General features: G+C 45.3%; 1 protein-coding gene across 1 annotated transcript in view; it reads right to left on the reverse strand.

The window, feature by feature from the left end:
• Positions 1 to 13599, reverse strand: part of arrb1 (arrestin, beta 1) — a 127517-nt gene extending 113918 nt beyond the window's left edge. The window contains exon 1 of the mRNA XM_060826908.1: positions 13294 to 13599. Coding sequence (XP_060682891.1) covers positions 13294 to 13313 — 20 coding nt within the window. The 5' untranslated portion in view covers positions 13314 to 13599. The remainder of the gene's footprint in view (positions 1 to 13293) is intronic.
• Positions 13600 to 21293: the final 7694 nt, after the last annotated feature.

Genomic DNA, 21293 nt, shown 5'->3' on the forward strand with positions numbered 1-21293 from the left:
AGGGGACCGAGGTGATATGGGTTCATCGTCTTTGTCTCCTCTAGATCCACTTCCTGACCAACTGAGCTTCTCGCTCCTACCGGTCTATTCACTTCCTCTTTGTAAACAGTCAGACTCCGAGGGTCAGTAACTGGCTCCCAAGTGACACTGCTGAGGACCCTTAACCATGGATCAGTGGCTCTTGCATCCGAAGGCTAGAAAGTTCATCTCCCACCCCAACCCCATTAAAAAGACTGCAGGCTGCCACTCAGCTCATTGTGAAGCAGATTGATGTCAACAGTGTGGGTTCAATTCCTATTCTGGCTGAGGTTGGCATGAAGATGATTAATATTCTTAACAAACAGCATCTAACCCTGCACGTTCTCATTATTTGCCCATCCCTAATTGCCCAGACAGCAGTTAAGAGTCAGCCACATTGCTGTAGGTCTGGAGTCACATATAGGCCAGACCATGTGAGGTGGGCAGATTTCCTTCCCAAAAAAGGACATTAGATTAAAGTCCAACAGATTTAATTGGAAGTACTAGCTTTCAGAGCGCTGCTCCATCATTAGGTAGCTGTCAACCACCTGATGAAGGAGCAGCGCTCCAAAAGCTAGTGCTTCCAAATAAACTTGTTGGACTATATGCTAGTGCTATGTAACTTCTTAAACTTTGTCCATCCCAGTGCAACACCAGCACCTCCAAATCATAAAAGGACATTAAGCAACAATGTTTAAATTCCAGCTGGTCAATGAATTCAAACTTCACCATCTATCATGGTGAGTTTTGAACTCATTCCTGCAGAACATTAGCCCAGGGTTCTGGATGACAAGCCTGGTAACATTACCACAACACCACCACCTCCCAAATTCTCTTACTTAAGACATGGTGACCATTAAGTTCAACTCAATGCCAACTGAATGCTAGAACAGGCTCAGAGGATCGAATGGTCTCCTTTTGTTCCTATTTTTTATACAGGTAAAGGTAAAGGAAGCTGAAAATGTGTTGCTGGAAAAGCGCAGCAGGTCAGGCAGCATCCAACGAACAGGAGATTCGACGTTTCGGGCATAAGCCCTTCTTCAGGAATCTTCTCCTGTTCCTTGGATGCTGCCTGACCTGCTGTGCTTTTCCAGCAACACATTTTCAGCTCTGATCTCCAGCATCTGCAGTCCTCACTTTCTCCTCAAAAGGTAAAGGAAGCCCTTTCTCACTGTACATAGTGACAAAGCCTCTGGACAATGATGTCTGTCCCTTAGGGAGTGCTGCACTGTTAAAGCAAAAAGTAGGAAAATCTACCAGTAAAAGGTGAAAATAGCATTTTGGTAAGGAAGCTGGGCAACGGTTTCAGTTGCTGCAAAAACATGCAGTTTGTTAAATAAAAGGGTTAGATAACCAGCGGCTGTGAAAATAACAGCATTGAAATTCACCTAAATTCTGATCAGGCCAAAACACATTAAATGTGAAATTTATGTTTTTAATTTCTTAGACAAAAAAGAAGAAAGGTTTTGTTGGAGGTTGATGTTTAATTATTGTTAATAATATTTCTAAATAAAATTTTACTGCCCAATCCCACTCTCATTGTGCACTAGTGCCATCATTCCCAACCTGGTTGTCGTAAGCCCCCCTTGTCCTTATGCCCTCCCTCCCTCCATCACTTCCTCGAGCATCACAGCCTTCCGAGATCTCTGCTCTTCTCCAGTTTCCTCTTCATTTAAAATCTGTCCATCAAATTTGTAGCTGTGCTTTCAGTTCCCTAGGCTTCAGGCACTGTAGTGCCCGTCCCTATGCCTTTCCACATCTCCACCGCACTTTCCACTGTTAAAAACAGCTTTAAAAACTCGACTAATGAACAAGCCTACGATCGTATATCCTACTGACCAGAAATCAATACTTTGTCTACAAATGCAGGTCAGAGGCTGGGAATCCTGCAGCCAGTAACTCACCTCCTATCTGCCCACCATCTACAAGGCACAAGTCAGGAGTGTAATGGAATACTCCCCACTTGCCTAGATGGGTGCAGTTCCAGCAGCACTCCAGAAACTTGACACTATCCAGGACTGAGCACTGAACTTGATTGGCACCCACCCCCTCTACCACCAACACTCACGAGCAGCAGTGTGTACCATCTACAAGGTGCACTGCAGAAACTCACCAAAGATCCTCAGGCAGCACCTTCCAAACCCACAACCACTTCCATCTAGAAGCACAAGGGGAGCAGGTACATGGGAACACCACCCCCTGCACGTTCCCCTCCAAGGCACTCAACATCCTGACTTGGAAATATATTGCCGTTCCTTTAGTGTTGTTGGGTCAAAATCCTGGAATTCCCTACCTCAGGGCATTGTGGGTTTATGTACAACACATGGACTGCAGCGGTTCAAGGAGGCAGCTCACCCCCACCTTCTCAAGGTGCAACTAGGGACGAGAAATAAATACTGGTCAGCCAGCTGCCCCCATGAGTAAATAAAGAGACAAAATTAACTCTTTACTTAGATGGATTTGAAATCTTATTTAATAATCACTTCTATGAAGAGCCTTGTGATCTTTTTCTACATTAACTCTGGTGTAAAAACCAAGTTGTTTTTGACGTAAACATAATAAATCTGTGAACATTCGATCACCAAGGCTGTGAGGCATGTTAATGTGAAGTGTTGATTAGAGTGAAGGAGACCAGTGCTGTAACAGCAGGAAGATGGAGAATCACAGCCATGAAATGGTGGGAGACTGATCCAGGTCAGTGATGAATAAGAAGTCAATTGAACAATGAGCTGGTGAGGCATGTGACAGGCAGAGAAAGAGGAGATGAATAGGGAGTGATAATGACTGTAAGAGAAAACCGATTGAAAAGATACAGAGATAAAAAGGTTTGGCTGTAGCCATGAACCCGGGGTCACAGTCTAAGGATACAGGGTAGGCCATTTCGGACTGAGATGAGGAGAAATGTCTGCACCCAGAGAGTGGGGAGCCTGGGGAATTCTCTGCCCCAGAAAACGATTCGAGGTCAAAACATTGAAAGTTTTGAAGAAAGATTTATACAGTAATTCTTAAAGCTAAAGGGATCAAAGGACATGGGGAGAAAATGGGAACAGGAGACTGAGTTGAGTGATCAGCCACAGTCACATCGATTGGCAGTCTCAAAGGGACGAAGGTCTACTGCCACTCCTATTTCGATGGAAAACGGAAAGCTGAGGGCTCACCTGACGGAGTATTTGTTTTAAAGGGTACGAAAGATCTGATGGGATAGATTTTGATGTTTCCATTCATGGTGAAGCCAAGCCTCGGCAGGGGTCTGGTGTTGTGGGTGATGGGGAGAGGGAATGTTATTGCAGACTCTATCACCCGTAAGACAGTCACTGGCAAATCCAACATGGAATTCGAGAGAACGTCTTATCCCAGAGAGAGTGGGGCAGGGCATAGAGAACCTGGATAAGCAGATATGGTGATGGGGCAAGATGGAGAGAAGTGGGAAGAGTGCACTTACACCAGTCCAGAGCAGTTGGGCTGAATAGCTTGGTTTTTTTTTTATATAAACGCTACATAGGGGTGATCAACTTGGTACTGAGGGTGAGTCACAAGAGTACAGTCGAGATTGGGGTGCACAACTATGATTAATTGGGGAGGTAGTGATGTAGTGATGATATCGCTGGCCTATTAAACCAGAGATCCAGATTAATGCAGTTGGGATGGATTCAAATCCCCCACCGCAGATAATAGAATTGAAATTCAATTTACAAAGATCTGAAACTTAAAACTAAAAGTGATGGTAACCATGAATCCATAAAACCAAGACAGAACGCTGGAGAAGCCCAGCGGATGTGACAGATGAGAGAAACAGAATGAATATTTCAGGTCCAGTGACTCTTCTTTCAGAAAGGAATGGCAGAAATCTCCAAGCCAAGGGCTAATTCCAGCTCCTGGAAACACCATGGTCAGGGAGCTCAGAATTAAGGATGGAGGCAGGTGGGGTCAGGGGGCCTTCAGTCACCTTCCCTTGCTCCTGATGGGGGTAAATGGCAACCCTGCAGACAGATCAACCCAGTTACCCTGGGAATGAGCTACATTACTTGCCTGATCCAAGGACAACAGATGACCGGGCCGGTGGTGAGTGGAGTCTTCCACGGCATCTCAGGGCCTTCATTGTTGGTCATCAAGAAGCAACATCATGCCCAGCACTCTCACCAACTTTCACAGATAGACCATAGAAAGCATTTTATCCAATGCATCATGGTTTGGCATGGCAATTGCTCTGTCCCGGACCGTAAGCAACTGTAGAAAGTTGTGATCACAGCCCAGTCTATCACACAAGCCAACCTTCCATCAAGGGACTCCCTCTACACTTCTCGCCGCCTTGGAAAGGCAGCCAACATCAAAGACCCCTCCCACCCCAGTAATAATCTCTTCCATCAGGCCAGAGGTACAAATGCTTAAACACACATATCAAAAAGTTAGAGAATAGCTTCTTCCCCGCTGTTAACAGACTGCTGAGTGGACCTCTTAAATTTCAGATCTAATGTTGATCTTGCTCTCTGTGTACCTTCTCTGCAGCCGTAGCATTGTATTCCTCGCTCTGTTCTATTACCCTAACGCACTTTGTATGGTATGATCTGCCTGTACTGCAAGCAAAACAAAACTTTTCACTGTACCAAAGCTCAATAATAAAACAAATCATTGCAGAGGTGGTGAGAAGGGGGCAAGGGTCTCTTCGGGGCTAACTCACCCAATTGTTTGCCCTCCTCGCAAAAAGACACACTTCCAAGTTTCAAGAGCACATTTCAGAAGGCACAAAGGAGAGTCTGGAAGCTGTTAACTGTGTGGGGAGACATGAACGAAAGCAGTTTCTCAAAGTCAAAACTAAATGTAAACATTTTTAATGGAAGATATGAGCCCATAACTAGCCACAGTCTGTCCAGAGCGTGACGGACTCAAAATAACTCAGTGAAGGAACTCATTCTTTATGAGTTATTTATATTCAATGGTTTAATTTAACATTTTGTTCGTCACTTAGCTCTAATATTATTTCTAAATGACTTATATCAGTATCGATCAGAGCCGGAATCAATCAGGGTCAAACGAAGGGGCAGATGAGTTAGGTTAAGAATAGAAGTTCAGCAATTCTAAGTACACTGCTGAGGAGAAGGACAAATAAGCACTGGCATCAGAAACGAAAGCCCTGGCAACAAGTGAAGTCAAAATGGAGGGTCAAAGCAGAAGCAGTTGAACAAGCAGACAGGAGGAGAGCATTGAGATATGGACAGAGGGAGGGATGCCAGACAATGCCAACTCAGTGACTCCACAAAGACGTTGGTCACAATAAACAGAGGAACAATGATTTTTTTTATTCTTTCATAAGACGGGGGGCCATAGAGAAACATACAAAAAAGGAGGAGTAGGAAAGTCAATGTTTCAGGCATAAGCTCTTCATCAGGAATGTGATACCTGAAACGTCGGTTCTCCTGCCCCTCGGGTGCTCCCTCACCTGCCCCTCGGGTGCTGCCTGACCCAACCCTCGGGTGCTCCCTCACCTGCCCCTTGGGTCCTCCTTAACCTGCCCCACGGGCGCTGCGTGGCCTGACCCTTGGGCGCTCCCTCACCTGCCCCTCGGGTGATCCCTGACCCTCGGGTCCTGCCTGAACTGTCCCTCGGGTGCTGCCTGACCTGTTGGGCTTTTCCAGCAACACACTATTTGTCTCTGACTCTCCAGAGTCTGAAGTCATCACTTTCGCCCAGGAGCAGGAGTAGGTCATTCAGCTCTCAGAGCCTGTTCTGCCATTTGATATGATCATGGCTGACCATCCAACTGAGTCCCCTGTTCCCTCTTTCTCTCCAGACCCTTTGATCTCTTTAGTAAAGACCAGCATTTGTCTCTTCCCTAATTACCCTGAATTGTGTGGCTTGCCGTTTTAATTCATTCATGGGATAAGGATATTGTGACTTCAGCCAGCATTTATTGCTCATTCCCAATTGCCCTGGAGAAGGTGCACTGTAGCAGTTCAAGGTGGTGGCTCAGTCTTTCGGAAAACTCACAATGCTGTTAGAGAGGAGGTCTCAGTGACTAAGTGGGCTGCTTTGTCCTGGCTGTTATCAAGCTTCTTGTGTATTGTGAGAACTGTACCCATCCAGGCAAGTGGGGACTATCCCATCACACTCTCAACTTGTGGCTTGTAGATGTAGACAAGTTTTGGGGTCAGGAGGTGAGTTACTTGCTGCAGTATTCATAACCTCTGACCTGCTCTTGTAGTCTGTGTTTATATAGCTAGTTCAGTTCAGTTTCTGGTCAATGATAATACTCGCTTGTTAATTGTGAGAGCTTCAGTGATGTTATCATTGAATGTCAAAGGGTGATGTTTAGTCATTGCCTCAGATCTATGATTGCAAATGTTACTTGCCTTTGGTCAGCCCAAGCCTCAATATTGTCCAGGTCCTGTTGCATCAGGACATGCACTATTTAAGTACCTGAGGAGTTTTGAATATTGCTGATCATTGTGCAAACATTGGCAAGCATCCCTACTACTGACCTTATAAAAGGAGGGAAGGTCATTGATGAAGCAGTTGAAAATGATGGGTCTAGGACATCACCCTGAGGAACTCCTGCAGAGATGTCCTGGAGCTGTGTTGATTGACCTCAAATAACCACAACCATCTTCCAATCTGCCAGGTATGACACCAACCCAATTCCCCTTAACTCCAATTTGCTAGGGGTCTTTGATGTCTCATTCAGTCTTTCCAGACTGGGTCTATGGAAGGTGATGAGGGAACTACCAAAAGGGAAAAATGTAGTAGACCTCTTCCTCACCAATCTGCTGTCAGTTGATGCATTCTGTCCATAACTGTATCAATAAAAGTGATGACCGCACAGTCCTATGGAAACAAAGTCCCATCTTCACATTGAGATTACCCTCCATTTCAGATGGTCGTTTCGAGCCAATGGCATCACTGTGGGTCTAAAGGGTACCAGTGAACCACATGGGTTTTCATGATAGTTGTCATGGTTACCATTGCTTAACATAAGCTCTGGATTCCAGATTCTTAGTTAAATATTGCTATCATAGGACTTGAACCCATTATCATAGGGCATTCATCTCTGGATTACTCATCACTACCATAACATTGCCATATATGCCCTTTGCAGTCCTGTGTGATGTGGGCTTTGTAATGTTGCTACAATGTTAAACTCTGAGCTAATAGATCAATATAACAACTCGTGCAGGGGATCATGGTCCTGAGGAGATAAAACTGGGTCCATCTGAACAGAGTTCTGACATTTGCCTCAGCTCCACTGGTTTAGGATGGGAGCAGCAGCAGGATCTGTATCATGGACATCCCACACCTGATGACTTGTTTGTGGTAGGCCGACCTTAATTTCAAAGGAAATGGAGTATAAAAGTAGGCAGGTTGTGCTAGAGCTAGATAAGGCAGTAGTCAGAGCACAGCTGGACCACAGTGAACGGTTTTGGGCCCTTTGTCCAAGGGGAGGTATACTAGCATTAGAGGCAGTCCAGAGATAGTTCGCTAGACCGATCCTGGGTATGAAGAGATTGTCTTATGAGGAAAGGTTAAGTAGACTGGTCCGGTACACACTGGCACATAAAAGAATGAGACGTGATCTTATTGAAACCCAAGATTCTTGGAGAACATGACAGGGTAGATGTGGATATTTCCCCTTGTGGGAGATTCTAGGATTGAGGGCATCATCTCAGAAAAAGGTGTTACGCACTTGAGACAGAGATGAGGAGGAATTTCTTCTCTCAGAGGAGAGTGAATCTGTGGAATTCTTTCCCACAGAGGGCCATCATGGTTGGCTCATTGAGTATATTCAAGGCTGAGACAGACAGATTTTTAATCAGTGAGGGAACCAATGGTTCTAGGGAGAAAGCAAGAACATGGAGTTGAGGATTATCAGCTCAACCACAATCTCAGTGAATGGGGGCCGAATGGCCTACTTTGCTACTACATCCTCCGACCTTCTGGCAGGAAGGAGCTGATTTGAAAGTAACCACATTGTGTGATTGCTGCCAACTCAACCAGCCAGCCTGGCAAGAATGGAGACCCCACAAATCACCCCGTGGTCCAATGGAAAGTGGGGAATAAAGGGAGAAAATGGAGGGAAACAAGAAGAAGGTGATTCTCAGATGGGACAATGACATCCATGTCAAAAAAATTGCAGGACTGAAATGGAAGAAATCCATTGTCTTTTTGAGAAATGTCCATTTCATTGCAACACAACTATTCACTCAACAGATGTTCCTTTATGCGGTGCAGATGGTTCCTGTACATTTTGATCAACATACAACCCACTGCCAAGAGTTGACGCGTTTGATTCAGGATTACACACGGGGTGGGAATATCTGCACTTTCAGTAAATGTTAAGAACGGGGAAGAATAATTGGCTTGGAGCTTTAATTGCCTCCAGCTCAGCATTCCTGTTAGATCAACAATGCTCCACAACAGCCTGAACTGATCATGGAATTCACAAAATATTTCCCTCGTGGCCCTTTACGAGATGAGAACCAAATGATAGTCTGAATCATCCAGTCAGCTAGCACAGTGAGCAGGCCATTCTGCATGGTGTCACTCTTTGAAAGAGTTATCTAATTCATACCACCCATCCACTGACCCCCACCCTGCCCTTGCTCCCTACCCTTGCAAACATTTCCGTTTCAGATCTAACTACGAGGTCAGTCTCCACAAGCCAATTTTGTAAATTCATACTAGCATGCCTAATTCAGGGGTTATTTTTCTTATTCATTCACAGGATTGCTGCTTAGACCAGCATTTGCTGACCATTCCTAATTGTGTCTTGCTCAGCCGTTTCAGAGGGCTGCTAAGAGACAACCACATGTACGTCAGACCAGGTAAGGCGAGCAGATTTCCCTCCCTAAAGGGTATTCAAAAGGTGAAGTCACCATAGTCTGACCCTCTCGAAGAAAGGGCACTGGGAGTGGTTTTTAATCTTGCAACTATGAGAACAAATACAAAAATGTCAAATTATCAGTTTAAATATTGTCTAAATCAACCTATTCAGAGATTTTATTATGCAACTCTAGAGCAGACAGGACTTTAAGCCAGGCCTCTCTAGCTCAGAGGTAGAGACACTACCACTGCACCACAAGAGCCCCTAAACCAGCTGTCCAATAAACTGACCCCCTAATGGGTAGTAGTGAGCCAGACAATTGACAATGGCTGTGTGGTCACCATTAGGCTAACTTTCTATTGAATTTAAAATTACTCCATCTGCCATGGTGGGATTTGAACCCATGTTCTCCACACAATACCTTGAGCTTCTAGATAACTGGACTAATGATATTATCACTTCACCACTACCTCCTCTATCCAAGGTACTTAAAGGAGTGGATAGGGTAGGGAAGGAGAATCTTACATCTTCTCTTGCGGTAGGGGTTTGGGTCAGGCTGAGAGCAGAGACCAGAACAAGGGGCTCAGAGAAGATTAACACCTTCACCTGACTGCACCCACTCTGTCCATTCAAATGCCCAATCGCTGACACATTCTCAAAGTAAACTCCCTGAGGACATATAATCGAGAGCTGGAGTGAAAACTGTTCTTATGGGAATGTAAAAAATCATTGATCGCTGAAGGTAGCCATTCTGACTGGAAGGGACAGGAGCAGGAGGAGGCCATTTGGCCCATCGAGACTGCTCCGCCATTCAGTGAGATCATAGCTGATCTGAGAATCCTCAACTCCCATGCTCCTGCCTTCTTCCCATAACCTGTAATTGATTAAAAATCTGTCTGTCTCAACCTTGAATATACTGAATAACCCAGCCTCGATCACCATTCATGGCTGATCTGATCATCATCTCCATTATCCTTTGCCCCATACCCTTGATTCCCCAACTGATTAAAAATCTCTCTCCCTCGGAGCCTTGAATGTACGGAATGAACCAGCCCCTGTGGTAAAGAGTTCCACAGGGTCACTCCCCTCAGAGAAGAAATTCCTCCTCAACTCCGTCTTTAACGGGTGACCCCTCATTCTGAGATGATACCCTCTGATGCTGGACTTTCCCACAGAGGAAACAACCTCTCCACATCTCCCCCTGTCAAGTCTGCTAAGAATCTTGTAAGTTCCAAAAAGGTCACCTCTCATGATTCTATATTCCAACATGTACAGGCCCAATCTACTCAACCTCCCTTCACAAGAACAGTCCCTCCATATTGAGTATCAACTTAGTCTACTTTCTATGAACTGCCTGTATTAGCAGTATATCTTTCCTTAGATAAAAAGGGGACAAAATCTATTCACAGTACTCCTGCTGGTTTGACTAGTGACTGGGAGTTTTAGTAAAATCTCCCTACTTATATACTCCATTCCCTTTGAAATAAAGGCCAACTTTCCAGTCACCTTGCCTATTACTTGCTGAGTTGAAGAGTGTGGTGCTGGAAAAGCACTGCAGGTCAGGCAGCATCCGAGGAGTAGGTGTGTCAATGTTTCGGGCATGAGCCCTTTATCAGGAATGTGGGGGTGGGGAAGTGGGTTGGGTAATAAATAGGAAGGTGGGGGTAGAAAGGCGATAGGTAGATGCAAACAGGAGTGATGGTGATAGGTTGGAGAGGAGGATGGAGAGGATAGATGGGAAGGAAGATGGGCAGGTAGGACAGTGCTGGGTTGAAGGGTTGGATCTGGGATGAGGTGGGGAGAAAAGGGGATGTGGAAATGGGTGAAGTCGATGTTGATGCCGTGTGGGTGGAGAGTCGCAAGGCAGAAGATGAGACGTTCTTCCTCCAGGCGTCAGGTGGCTTGGAGTTTGAACTGGGATGCTTGTCATATCCATGTCCATTCTTAGAAAGCACCGTGTAATCAGGTCCATTCATTCTTCATCTTTCTCCATTTCCTGTTTTCCCTTCATCTCTTTTTTTTGGTGGGGTGGAATTTATTTGATTTCCTTTTGAAAGTTCCTCTTGAATCTGCTTCCATTGCCTTGCCAGTCACCCTCTGGGTCAAGTACATGCCTGTTCCCTTTGGCTCAAACCTCATCATTCTACCCACCACACCACCCCACCCCACACCACCCCACCCCACATCACCCCACACCACCCCACCCCACACCACACCACACCACCCCATCCCGCCTGGAACCATTTTCTCCTGATCCACTCGATCCAAGTGCTTCAAGACTTCAAACGTCTCTATTAAATCTCCCCCTTAGCCTTCTCTTCTCTGAGGAGAACATCTATCTTCTCAAATCCCCACTCCCTGGCTCTCTCCTGCTCCAACCCCCACAAAACATGTTTGCTTCTTACGTATTTATCTAATTCACCCATTACTATGGAGTCTATTTAAGATGGAGATAGGTAGGATCTTGATTATAGTAATGGGGAGAAAGCCAGAGAATGGGGTTGAAAGACCTATCAGCCATGATTGAATGGCTGAATAGACTCAATGGGCTGAATGGCCTAATTTCTGTTCCTATGTCTTGTGGAATCTGCCTCCATTGACTTTGCAGGCCACATATTCAGGGAGCTTTCTGACTTGGAATGTTCCAGAACAGTGATCAGCGACAGGGGAAGAAGTTTAGCGCAAACCATGCACAATGAGGCAATCCTCAATGATCTTGGGCCCTTACAGATTGGGAGGGGGGACTCTAAACTCAAAGCTGGTCCTCCTTGCAATGTTGAAAGTTAAGGCATGACCTAATCAACAATTTTATAACATTGGGAGTAATTGATTGGTAGATAGAGAATCTTTCCCACGTTGAGGGGTATTTCTGAGGCTGGACCACAAAGCCTTAACGTAATGGTCAGGCTTTCTTCAGTGCCACTGGGTCAAAATTCTGGAATTCCCTCTCTAATTGCATTATCAGTCAATCTACAGCACATGGACTGCAGCGGTTGAAGGAGGCAGCTCACACCCACCTTCTCAAGGGGTGACTAGGGACAGGCAATAAATGCTGGCCCAGCCAACGATGCCCACAAGAGAAAAGGCCATTCGGAAGAGAAGTTCAGGAGCTGTTTCTTCACACAAAGGATGGCAGGAATGTGGAATACCTCTCCACAGGAGACTCGCAGCCCGGTTCATCACTTCAATTGTTGGGTGGCACAGTGGCTCAGTGGTTAGCACTGCTGCCTCACAGCACCAGGAACCCAGGTTCGATTCCTACCTCGGGTGACTGTGTGAAGTTTGTACATTCTCCCCCTGCCTACATGGGTTTCCTCCCACAATCCAAAGATGTGCAAGTCAGGTAAATTGCCCATAGTGTTAGGTGCACTAGTCAGGGGTAAATATAGGCTAGGGGAAATCAGCCTAGGTAGGTTACTTTTTGGAGGGTCGGTATGGACTTGTTGCCCTGGAGGCCTGTTTCAATATTGTAGGGAATTGAATCTAATCTAAATCTAACATTGGTTAGACTTAGTAAAGGGAGGTGAAGTCATAGGGTAGCCTCTGTCTGAGTGGGAGGGTAGACAGAGGGGCTGAACAGCCTCCTTCTGCTGTTCCTGGAGGTGGGACAGCCTCAGGGGGAAGGGGGGTAAAAATGTAATCCACTTGGAATCCTCAAATGAGAGAAAGGAGAGTGACTAGGGGTTGGGGAACCCATTGGTATATCTAAGACTTGACAGAACAGGAATCAAAGGGAACTAAAGGGAGGAGGGGGGAGATCACCTTCAAACAGTTCTCCGACAAATCTCCATTTATCCCCAACACCTCACTGCAGTCATCAATGCTTTTAAATTGAATCCAAGTACAAGGTTCACAGCTCAGAATCTCACTTGAAAGCTTTTAACCAGCAGGGAACATTGCAAGTGAAGCAGAAAAGAAACAACATCGTCACAAAAAAAATTAAACTCATGACTGCCAGGAGAATTCTACCTTTATTCATTCATGGGACATGAGTGTCACTGGCTTAGGCCAGCAGTTAATACCCCATTCTAATTGCCCAGGGGGCAGTTAAGTGTCAACCACATTACTGTGGGTCTGGAGTCACATGTAGGCCAGACTGGGTAAGGGTTCCTTACCCAAAAAGGGAATATTAATGAACCAGATGGGTTTTTAATGATAGTCATTATTAGATTCTTAATTCCAGTTTTTTTTAAATCAAATTAAAATTCCACCATCTACAATTGCAAGATTTTAACCCAGGTGCCCAGCACAATAGCAGGGTCTCTGGATTAATAATCCAGCAATAATCCCACTAGGCCATCAACTCCCCTTTATACTGTTAGCAACAGACTGATTGAGATTGCTCAGGGTGAGACTCTCTCCCAGTTTGCAGTCTAGCCTGAAGGCTGGAGCCCAGCTCAGTCGAACCATTTCCCCTTTCCACAAGCATTTCAAACATTCACTAATACAGAAATCTCACAAACCTTGTGCCCTTGTCACTCATTATTCGGCTGCCTTTCCAGTTTCGTGGACAGATTCCCCGGAATTTCAGATCAGAGCCGAGCCCTCGGAGGTTTGATTCAGACAGCCGCTGCTTTTTGCTGTCTCCCTATCGCCTTGAATCACGTCCACTCCCACTTCGGCACAAATTCCTTTTCTTTCCGACGGGCACACACCCCTCCCTTATCTGATCATTAAACAGATAAATTTCTTTCGTGGAGGAGGTTTAACCCCAAATCCCTATTGCTCGGTTTCACTGTCATTCCAGGCGACACATTAGAGGGACAGACACACATGCACACAGCCAGAGTATCAACTCCTCACTCACTCACACACACAAACACACACACAGACATCCCCACGCCTCGCTCTGCTTAAAGCTGAACAACCACCATACAGACTGGACAGAAAAGAGTATGGTTTTGACAGCGTCCCGAATTAATGAGTCCACCCCAGACTTGGTGTTTCGAGGCTGGGTTTGAAAGGAGAGTGTTTATAGATTTACAGAGAGCAGTTCAGTACTGGACAGACAACGAGACAGAATAGAGGAGCAGTCACCGTGATACTAGGTAAATACAGGGACAGACAAGGAACCATTCCCTAATATGGATGGAGATCAATGAAGGGAACAGACAGACACATCTATAGGAATGGTAACGTAGTGATGGTTTTAAGCACCAGTAAATGTATAAACACGAGCTCAAAATCCCATTACAGTGATTGTTCAATTCAACACTTTTGTAATTGAAAACTATTATAAACAGGAAACAGCTGGATTGTAGCAAATTTGGAATTGAAAGCTAGTCTCAGTGATGTTGACCATCACTTGTTGTAAAATCCCCACCTAGCTCACTAATGCTCTTCAAGGAAGGAATTCTGGTCTGGATTACATGTGACTCCACACCCCAGCAATATGGGCTCTCTGAAACGACTGAGCACACCTCTCGGTTAGGAATTTGCAACAAATGCTGGCCCTCACCAGTGAAACCCTGACAGAATGAAGGGGAAGGAGTTACTTTCATACACACATTCACAATGATACATGTCAATTGGAAAGGTGAAGTGGTTCTGCAACTGAAATATTCATCTTTGACTAATCAACTCAAGATTGTGATTTTGGAAGAGATCACTTGGACAATTGGAAATCAATTATTTAAAAAGGAAGTTGAGGTTAATAGGTGGGTAAATGACCATGGAGCTGTTAAAAGGAAAGATTTAGAATTAGACAGGGAGTCTGCCAAAACCCATTACTTGACTATTAACAGGTCTACAGAATCATTCAGTTGAATTAACTGAGGGAAACTCACCATCACCTTCTCACAAGAACCTAATAAACAGGAACAGGAGTAGGCCATTCAGCCCATTCACCTTGCTATACCATCAAATAGATCATCTGCTTTAACCTCATTTTCCCGCAATATTCCCACATTCCTTGATGCCAAGCATTTATCACTCTCAATCCATCAAAGAGCTGAGCTTCCACACATGTCTGGGGTAGGGAATGTAAAACATTCACCTCCCTGAGTGAAAACAATTGTCCACATCTCAGCTTTGACTGGCCTGCCTCTCATTCTTACAGAACTATCCTTGTTTTACACTCACCAGGCAGGGGAAACATGCTGTCCAAGTCAACCCATAGAGTCATAGAGTCATACAGCAAGGAAACAGACACTTTGGGCTAACCCATCCATGCTGACCAGATATCCTAAATTAATCTAATCTCACTTGCCCATATTCCCCCAAACCCTTCCTATTTATGAAGCCATCCAGATGCCTTGTAAATGTTGTAATTGTACCAGCCTCCACCACTTCCTCTGGCAGCTCATTCCATGCATGCACTGCCCTCTGTGTGAAAAAGTTACCCCTTGGGTCCTTTTTAAATCTTTCCCCTCTCGCCTTAAACCCATCCCCTCTAGTTTTGGACTTTTCCACCCTAGGAACAAAGTCTTTGGCTGTCTACCCTATCCATGCCCCTCATGATTTTATAAACCTCTATAAGGTCACCCCTCAGCCTCCGACGCTCCAGGGAAAACAGCCCCGGCCTATTCAGCCTCTCCTGTAGCTCAAACCCTCCAACCCCAGTAACATTTTTATAAAACTTTTCTGCACCCTCTCATGTTTAACATGTTGAGAGTGATGCGATGGCCTAGTGGTATTCTCACTGGACTATTAATCCAGAGGATCCAAATCAAATTCCACCATGGCAGATGGTGGAATTTGAATTCAACAAAAAGCTGGGATGAAGAGTCTAATGACAACTACGAATCGATTGTTGGGAAAACCTCATCTGGTCCAGTAATGTCCATCAGGGAAGGAAACTGCCACCCTCACCCGGTCTGGCCTACATGTGACTCCAGACCCACAGCAATGAGGTTGACTCTTAACTGCCCCCTGGGCAATAAATGCTGGCCTAGCCTGAGATGCCCTCAACCCATCAATGATTTTTTTTAAAAAAATCCTTCCTAGAGAAGGTTGACCAGAACTCCATGCAATATTCCAAAAGAAAAGATCCAGGAGCAGGAGGAGGCCATTCAGCCCCTTCAGCTGGCTCTGCCATTTAATACAGTCATGGCTGATCTCATCTCAGCGTCACCTCCACTTTCCTGTCTGCTGTCTTTATGATTCAACCTGTCAGTGATTTAAAAATCCATCCATCTCCTCCTTAAATTTATTCACCGTCCCTGCATCCACTACAGATTCATGATCCTTTGTGAGAAGTAATTCCTCCCTGTCTCTGCTTTTAATCTGTCAAACCTTCTCATTAAATCTCTGATCGCTTGTTTTAGATTCCCCCGCAAAAGACATCTTTTCTGCATCCACTTTGTCAAATCCCTTTAGTATCTTATCACCATAATTAGAGTTGAGAAGAATGAGAGGGAATCTAGTGAGTATTGGTCTTAAATGTTCAACCTCTGTTTATAAGACAAACCTCTCAATTTTGGTCACACCCTGTAACAAAATTGTAGGTTTAATGAGAACACCTTGCATTCTTTGAAACCTTTGACTCTACACTTCAATGCTGAAGTGTGTTGGGTTAATACTTCAGCTTGTTCATTCGTTTGACCATTTTCATTCGTTCTCTGTGATTAAACTATTGGTGAAACCTGTTCAAGACTCCTTGATGTGATATCTATTATTGTCATTGAGGATTCTTCTTTGGAAGGTAGGGAGGTAAATATTTGAAATGTCCCTTCAAACTTAGCTCAATATCTGATGTGTGACTTGAATTTTTCATAATGGACTCAGTGCACAGTAAATGCAACCCAGCCAACAATGAGCATTGCTGACTGGCCCAATATTTATTGCCAGTCCATAGATACCCTTTGAGACGGTGGGGGTGAGCTGCCTTCTTGAACGGCTGCATGTGTTGTTGGTAGACCCACAGTGCTACAAGAAATCTCAAGAGGTTTGACCCAGTGACACTGAAGGAACTGTGATAGATTTCCAGGTCAGGATGAGGAGTGGCTTGGAGGTGGTCCTCATGTATTTTTGTCCCTCTGGATGGTGGTCATGAGTTTTAAAAGTGCTGTCTAAGGAGCCTTGTGCATTTCAGGGGTGCGTCCTGCGGATCGTACACTCTGCTGACATCAGTGCTGGAGGGATTGGATGCCTATGGATGTGATACCAATCAAATGGGTTACTTTTCACTGGATGGTGTTAAGCTTCTTGAGTATTGTTGGAGTTGCACCCATCCAGGGGCAAATGGGGAGTATTCCATCACACTCCTGACTTGGGCCTTGTAGATGGTGGGACAGGCTTTGGGGAGTCAGGAGGTGAGTTATTTGCTGCAGGATTGCTGGTCTCTGACCTGGTCTTGCGCATAGTATTTATGTGGCAAGTCCAGTTCAGTAGTGATCAATGGTCAGTTACACTTGGCACTAGTGAGATCATGTGGAGTACTACATACATTCTTGGTCATCTTATTGAAGGAAGGGCAAAAATCCATTGGAAGCAGTTCAGGGAAAGTTTACCAGAATAAAACCTGGAATAGACAGGATGTCTTATGAGCAAACATTGGACAGTGAAGGCTTGTATTCACGGGAGTTTAGAGAATGAGAAACAACTTGATTGAAATATATAAAATCCTGAGGGCACTTAACAGAACGGATATGAAAAAGATGCATCCTCTTGTGGGAGAATCTAGCACTTGGGATTGTTGTTTAAAAATTAAGGGGTCACCCATTGAGTCAGGGATGAGGAGCGACCCTTTTCTCAAAGAGTTAAGAGTCTTTAGATTAGACTTAGACTTACAGTGTGGAAACAGGCCCTTCGGCCCAACAAGTCCACACCGACCCGCCGAAGCGCAACCCACCCATACCGCTACATTTACCCCTTACCTAACACTACGGGCAATTTAGCATGGCCAATTCACCTGACCCGCACATCTTTGTGACTGTGGGAGGAAACCGGAGCACCCGGAGGAAACCCACGCAGACACGGGGAGAACATGCAAACTCCACACAGTCAGTCACCTGAGTCGGGAATTGAACCCGGGTCTACAGGCGCTGTGAGGCAGCAGTGCTAACCACTGCCAACTCCCCTCCCCAGCAGGTGGTGGAAATAGTGTCTAAATATTTTGAAAGTAGAGATGGATAGATTCTTGACAAGCAAGGGGATGAAAGCTTACTGGGAGCGGGCAGGAATGTGGAATTGAGGGTGCAATCAGATCAGCCATCATCTCATTAAATTGTGAAGCAGGCTTGAGGGGCCAAATGGCCTACTCCAGCTCCTAACCCGAATGTTCATGTTTACCTAACATGGGAGGTCAACTACCTTGTTGAATTCAATGGAGCCAGTGGGACATAGAATCTCGGAGGTCAACAGTTCAGAAATTTGGTGTGTGCTGGTCAAAAACAACCACCTAACTATTCTAACCTAACTTCCCAACACTTGGTTCATAGCCTTGTCAGATTGAGTCAGTCCAACTGGATTGGATTAGAAAGGAAATTAACACGTCTGGTGTACTGACAAAATGTGTGTGGGGTAGGATTAGCTCAGTTGGCTGGATGGCTGGCTTCTGATGTAGACAAAACCACAAAGGACTTTCCTTTCCAACCTCTCCCCTCGCCAGAGGTGTGGTGACCCTCAGGTTAAACCACCACCAGTCATCTCTCTCTAATAAGAGAGCATGGTCAGATTAAGGCAACTGCACTTTATTTTTACCAATATCTCTCTATTAAATATATCAAGAACGATGGACAAGGGAAGATTGGTTGGACTGGGCAAGTATCCACAGGAAGAAAGTGAGGACTGCAGATGCTGGAGATCAGAGTTGAAAGTGTGGCGCTAGAAAAGCACAGCAGGTTACGAACTCCTGCTGAAGGGCTAATGCCCAAAACATTGACTCTCCTGCTCCTCAGATGCTGCCTGACCGGCTGTGCTTTACCAGCACCACACTTTTCAACATGTATCCACTGGAGTTTAGAAGGACGAGAGGGGTATAATGATTGAAATGTATCAAAGTCCAACATGTTGTGAAACTGGAAACGGTACAGAAAAGATTAACAAGGATGTTGCCAGGGTTAGAGGGTTTGAGCTAAGAGAGAGGCTGAATAAGCTGGGCTTTTTTTCCCTGGAGTGTCAGAGGCTGAGGGGTGACCTTATAAAATCATGAGGGGCATGGAAGGGGTAACTAGGCAAGGTCTTTTCCCTGGGGTTGGGGAATAACCAGAGGGTATAGGTTGAAGGTAAGAGGGGAAAAATTTAAAAGGGACCTAAGTGGTAATTTTTTCATGCACAAGATGGTGTGTGTGAGGAATGAGCTGTCAGAGGAAGAGGTAGAAGCAGGTACAATTATAACATTTAAAAGCCATCTGGATGGGCATATGAATAGGAAGAGTTTAAAGGGATATGGGGCAAGTGCTGGCAAATGGGACTAGATTAATTTAGGATATCAGGTGGGCATGGGTGAGTTGGACTGAAGGTTCTGTTTCCTTGTTGTACATCTAGATATCGGGAGGATGTTCCTGGTGAACAGGGCAGAACCAGAGGACATAGACTAAGAATATGGGGTAGACCTTTTCAGGACTGAGATGAGGAAACAATTTTTCACCCGGAGTCGGCGCACCTGTGAAATATCCAGAAGCTAAAGGCATCAAGGGGTTTGAGGATGGAATGGGAATATGGCAGTGAAGATAGTGGATCAGACATGAACACGTTGAAAGGCAGAGCAGTTTCAATGGCCTGAATGGCTACTCCTGCTCCCATTTCCTATGCTTCTGGTTTGAACCTGGTCAAGACCAGAACAGACTGGAACGAGAACCAAACAAAGCCAGTGAGTTTTGATAAGTGCAGTGGGAGTCTGAGCCAGAGTGTATGGTAGTGGTCAAGATTGGGAGAACTGAAACTCAGGCAAGGGCTTCAGTATCTAGTGAGCCGAGGCAGAGACAAAGTCAGGTGAAGTTACAGAGATGGCTATCCTTGTGAGTGAGACCATGTGGGGGCCTGGCAATCACCTCGGGGTCAAATCTAACGCCTGTTCAGGCTGACACAGGGAGATCAATGGATCAGTCATAAGGGATCATGATTGGGAGCATTATCTGAAAACAATGGCTTTCAGTCTTCTCAATATTTAATTTTGGGAAATCACTGCTCATCTATTCTGGAATGGCAGGTAAGAAATCGGAAAATTTAGCGACAGCAGAGGAGATGGGAGAGGCTGTGATTTATGAAATCCTGGAGCAGAAACACGTGACCCTGAGAGACATCATTCCCAGATTACAGGACAGCCAACAGTGCCCTGTGCAGTCCAATTAGGTCAGGCATTAAAGGGCCTTTTTATGCATTCATGGAATGAAAACATTGCTGGCCAGGCCACTATTACCCATCCCTAGTTGCCCCTTGAAAAGGCGGTGGTGAGCTGCCTTCTTGAACCACTGAAGAAAAAGTGCTGAAGGCAGACCCTCACTGCTGTTTGTAGGATTCCTACAGTGTGGAAACAGGCCCTTTGACCCAACAAGTTCACACCGACCCTCCAAAGAATATCCTACACAGGCCCATTCCCCTACTTTATTACTCTACATTTACCTCTATCGGGCCTAACCTGAACACCATGGGCACAGCCAGTTCACCTGACCTGCACATATTTGGACTGTGGGAAGAAATCAGAGCATCCAGAGGAAACCTACGCTGACACAGGGAGAATGTGCAAACTCCACACAGACAGTCACCCGAGGCTGGGATCGAACCCGGGTCCCTGGAACTATGAAGCAGCAATGCTAACCACTGTGCCACTCACTGTTAGGGAGGGAGTTCCAGGATTTTGACCGAGCAACACTGAAGGAATGGCAATATATTTCCAGTCCAAAGATAGGTAGGTTGGCCATGGGAAATTGCCTTGTAGTGTCCTGCAATGTGGGGTTCAGGGGATAGAGCAGGTGGCTCAGTCTGGGTGAAATGCTCTTTAGAGGGTCAGTACAGACTCAATGGTCCAAAAGGTCTCTACCTGCAGGGATTCAATGATTATATGTAGTCAGGCTGGCGAGTGGTTTGGAGGGGAACTTGCAGGGGCTGGGGTTCCCATGTATCTGCTGCCTTCGATCTTCTAGATGGAAGTGGCTGTGGGTTTGGAATGTGCTAAGGAATCTTGGTGAATTTCTGCAGTGCATCTTGTAGTTGGTCCACACTGCTGCTAGTGGGCACTGGTGATGGAGGGAGTAAATGTTGTAGGTGGGAGAGACAGAATTCCAGAATCCTCAGCAGTAGTATGGAATGGAGATATTGTCCAGTGTCAGACTAATCCAATCATTCATCACAGATATTTAAAGCTGCATTCTTGGGAATTCAAAGCATAGAAATGGGGACAGCCAAGGGGAATAATTCAGCTATTCTGGAAACAGCACAGAATGTCTAAGAGAAATACTGCTACCCTTAACATAGTAGGAGTGAAATCATCAGGAGAGAAAGGGAAGGTTGAAACTTCAAGAGGACCAAAGTTTTGGATTTAAAGGAATGAGTATCTGGATAGTGATCATGAAGAACAGAC

This window comes from Hemiscyllium ocellatum, chromosome 6 (assembly GCF_020745735.1).
Source record: "Hemiscyllium ocellatum isolate sHemOce1 chromosome 6, sHemOce1.pat.X.cur, whole genome shotgun sequence".
In the NCBI taxonomy this organism is placed as follows: Eukaryota; Metazoa; Chordata; class Chondrichthyes; order Orectolobiformes; family Hemiscylliidae; genus Hemiscyllium; species Hemiscyllium ocellatum.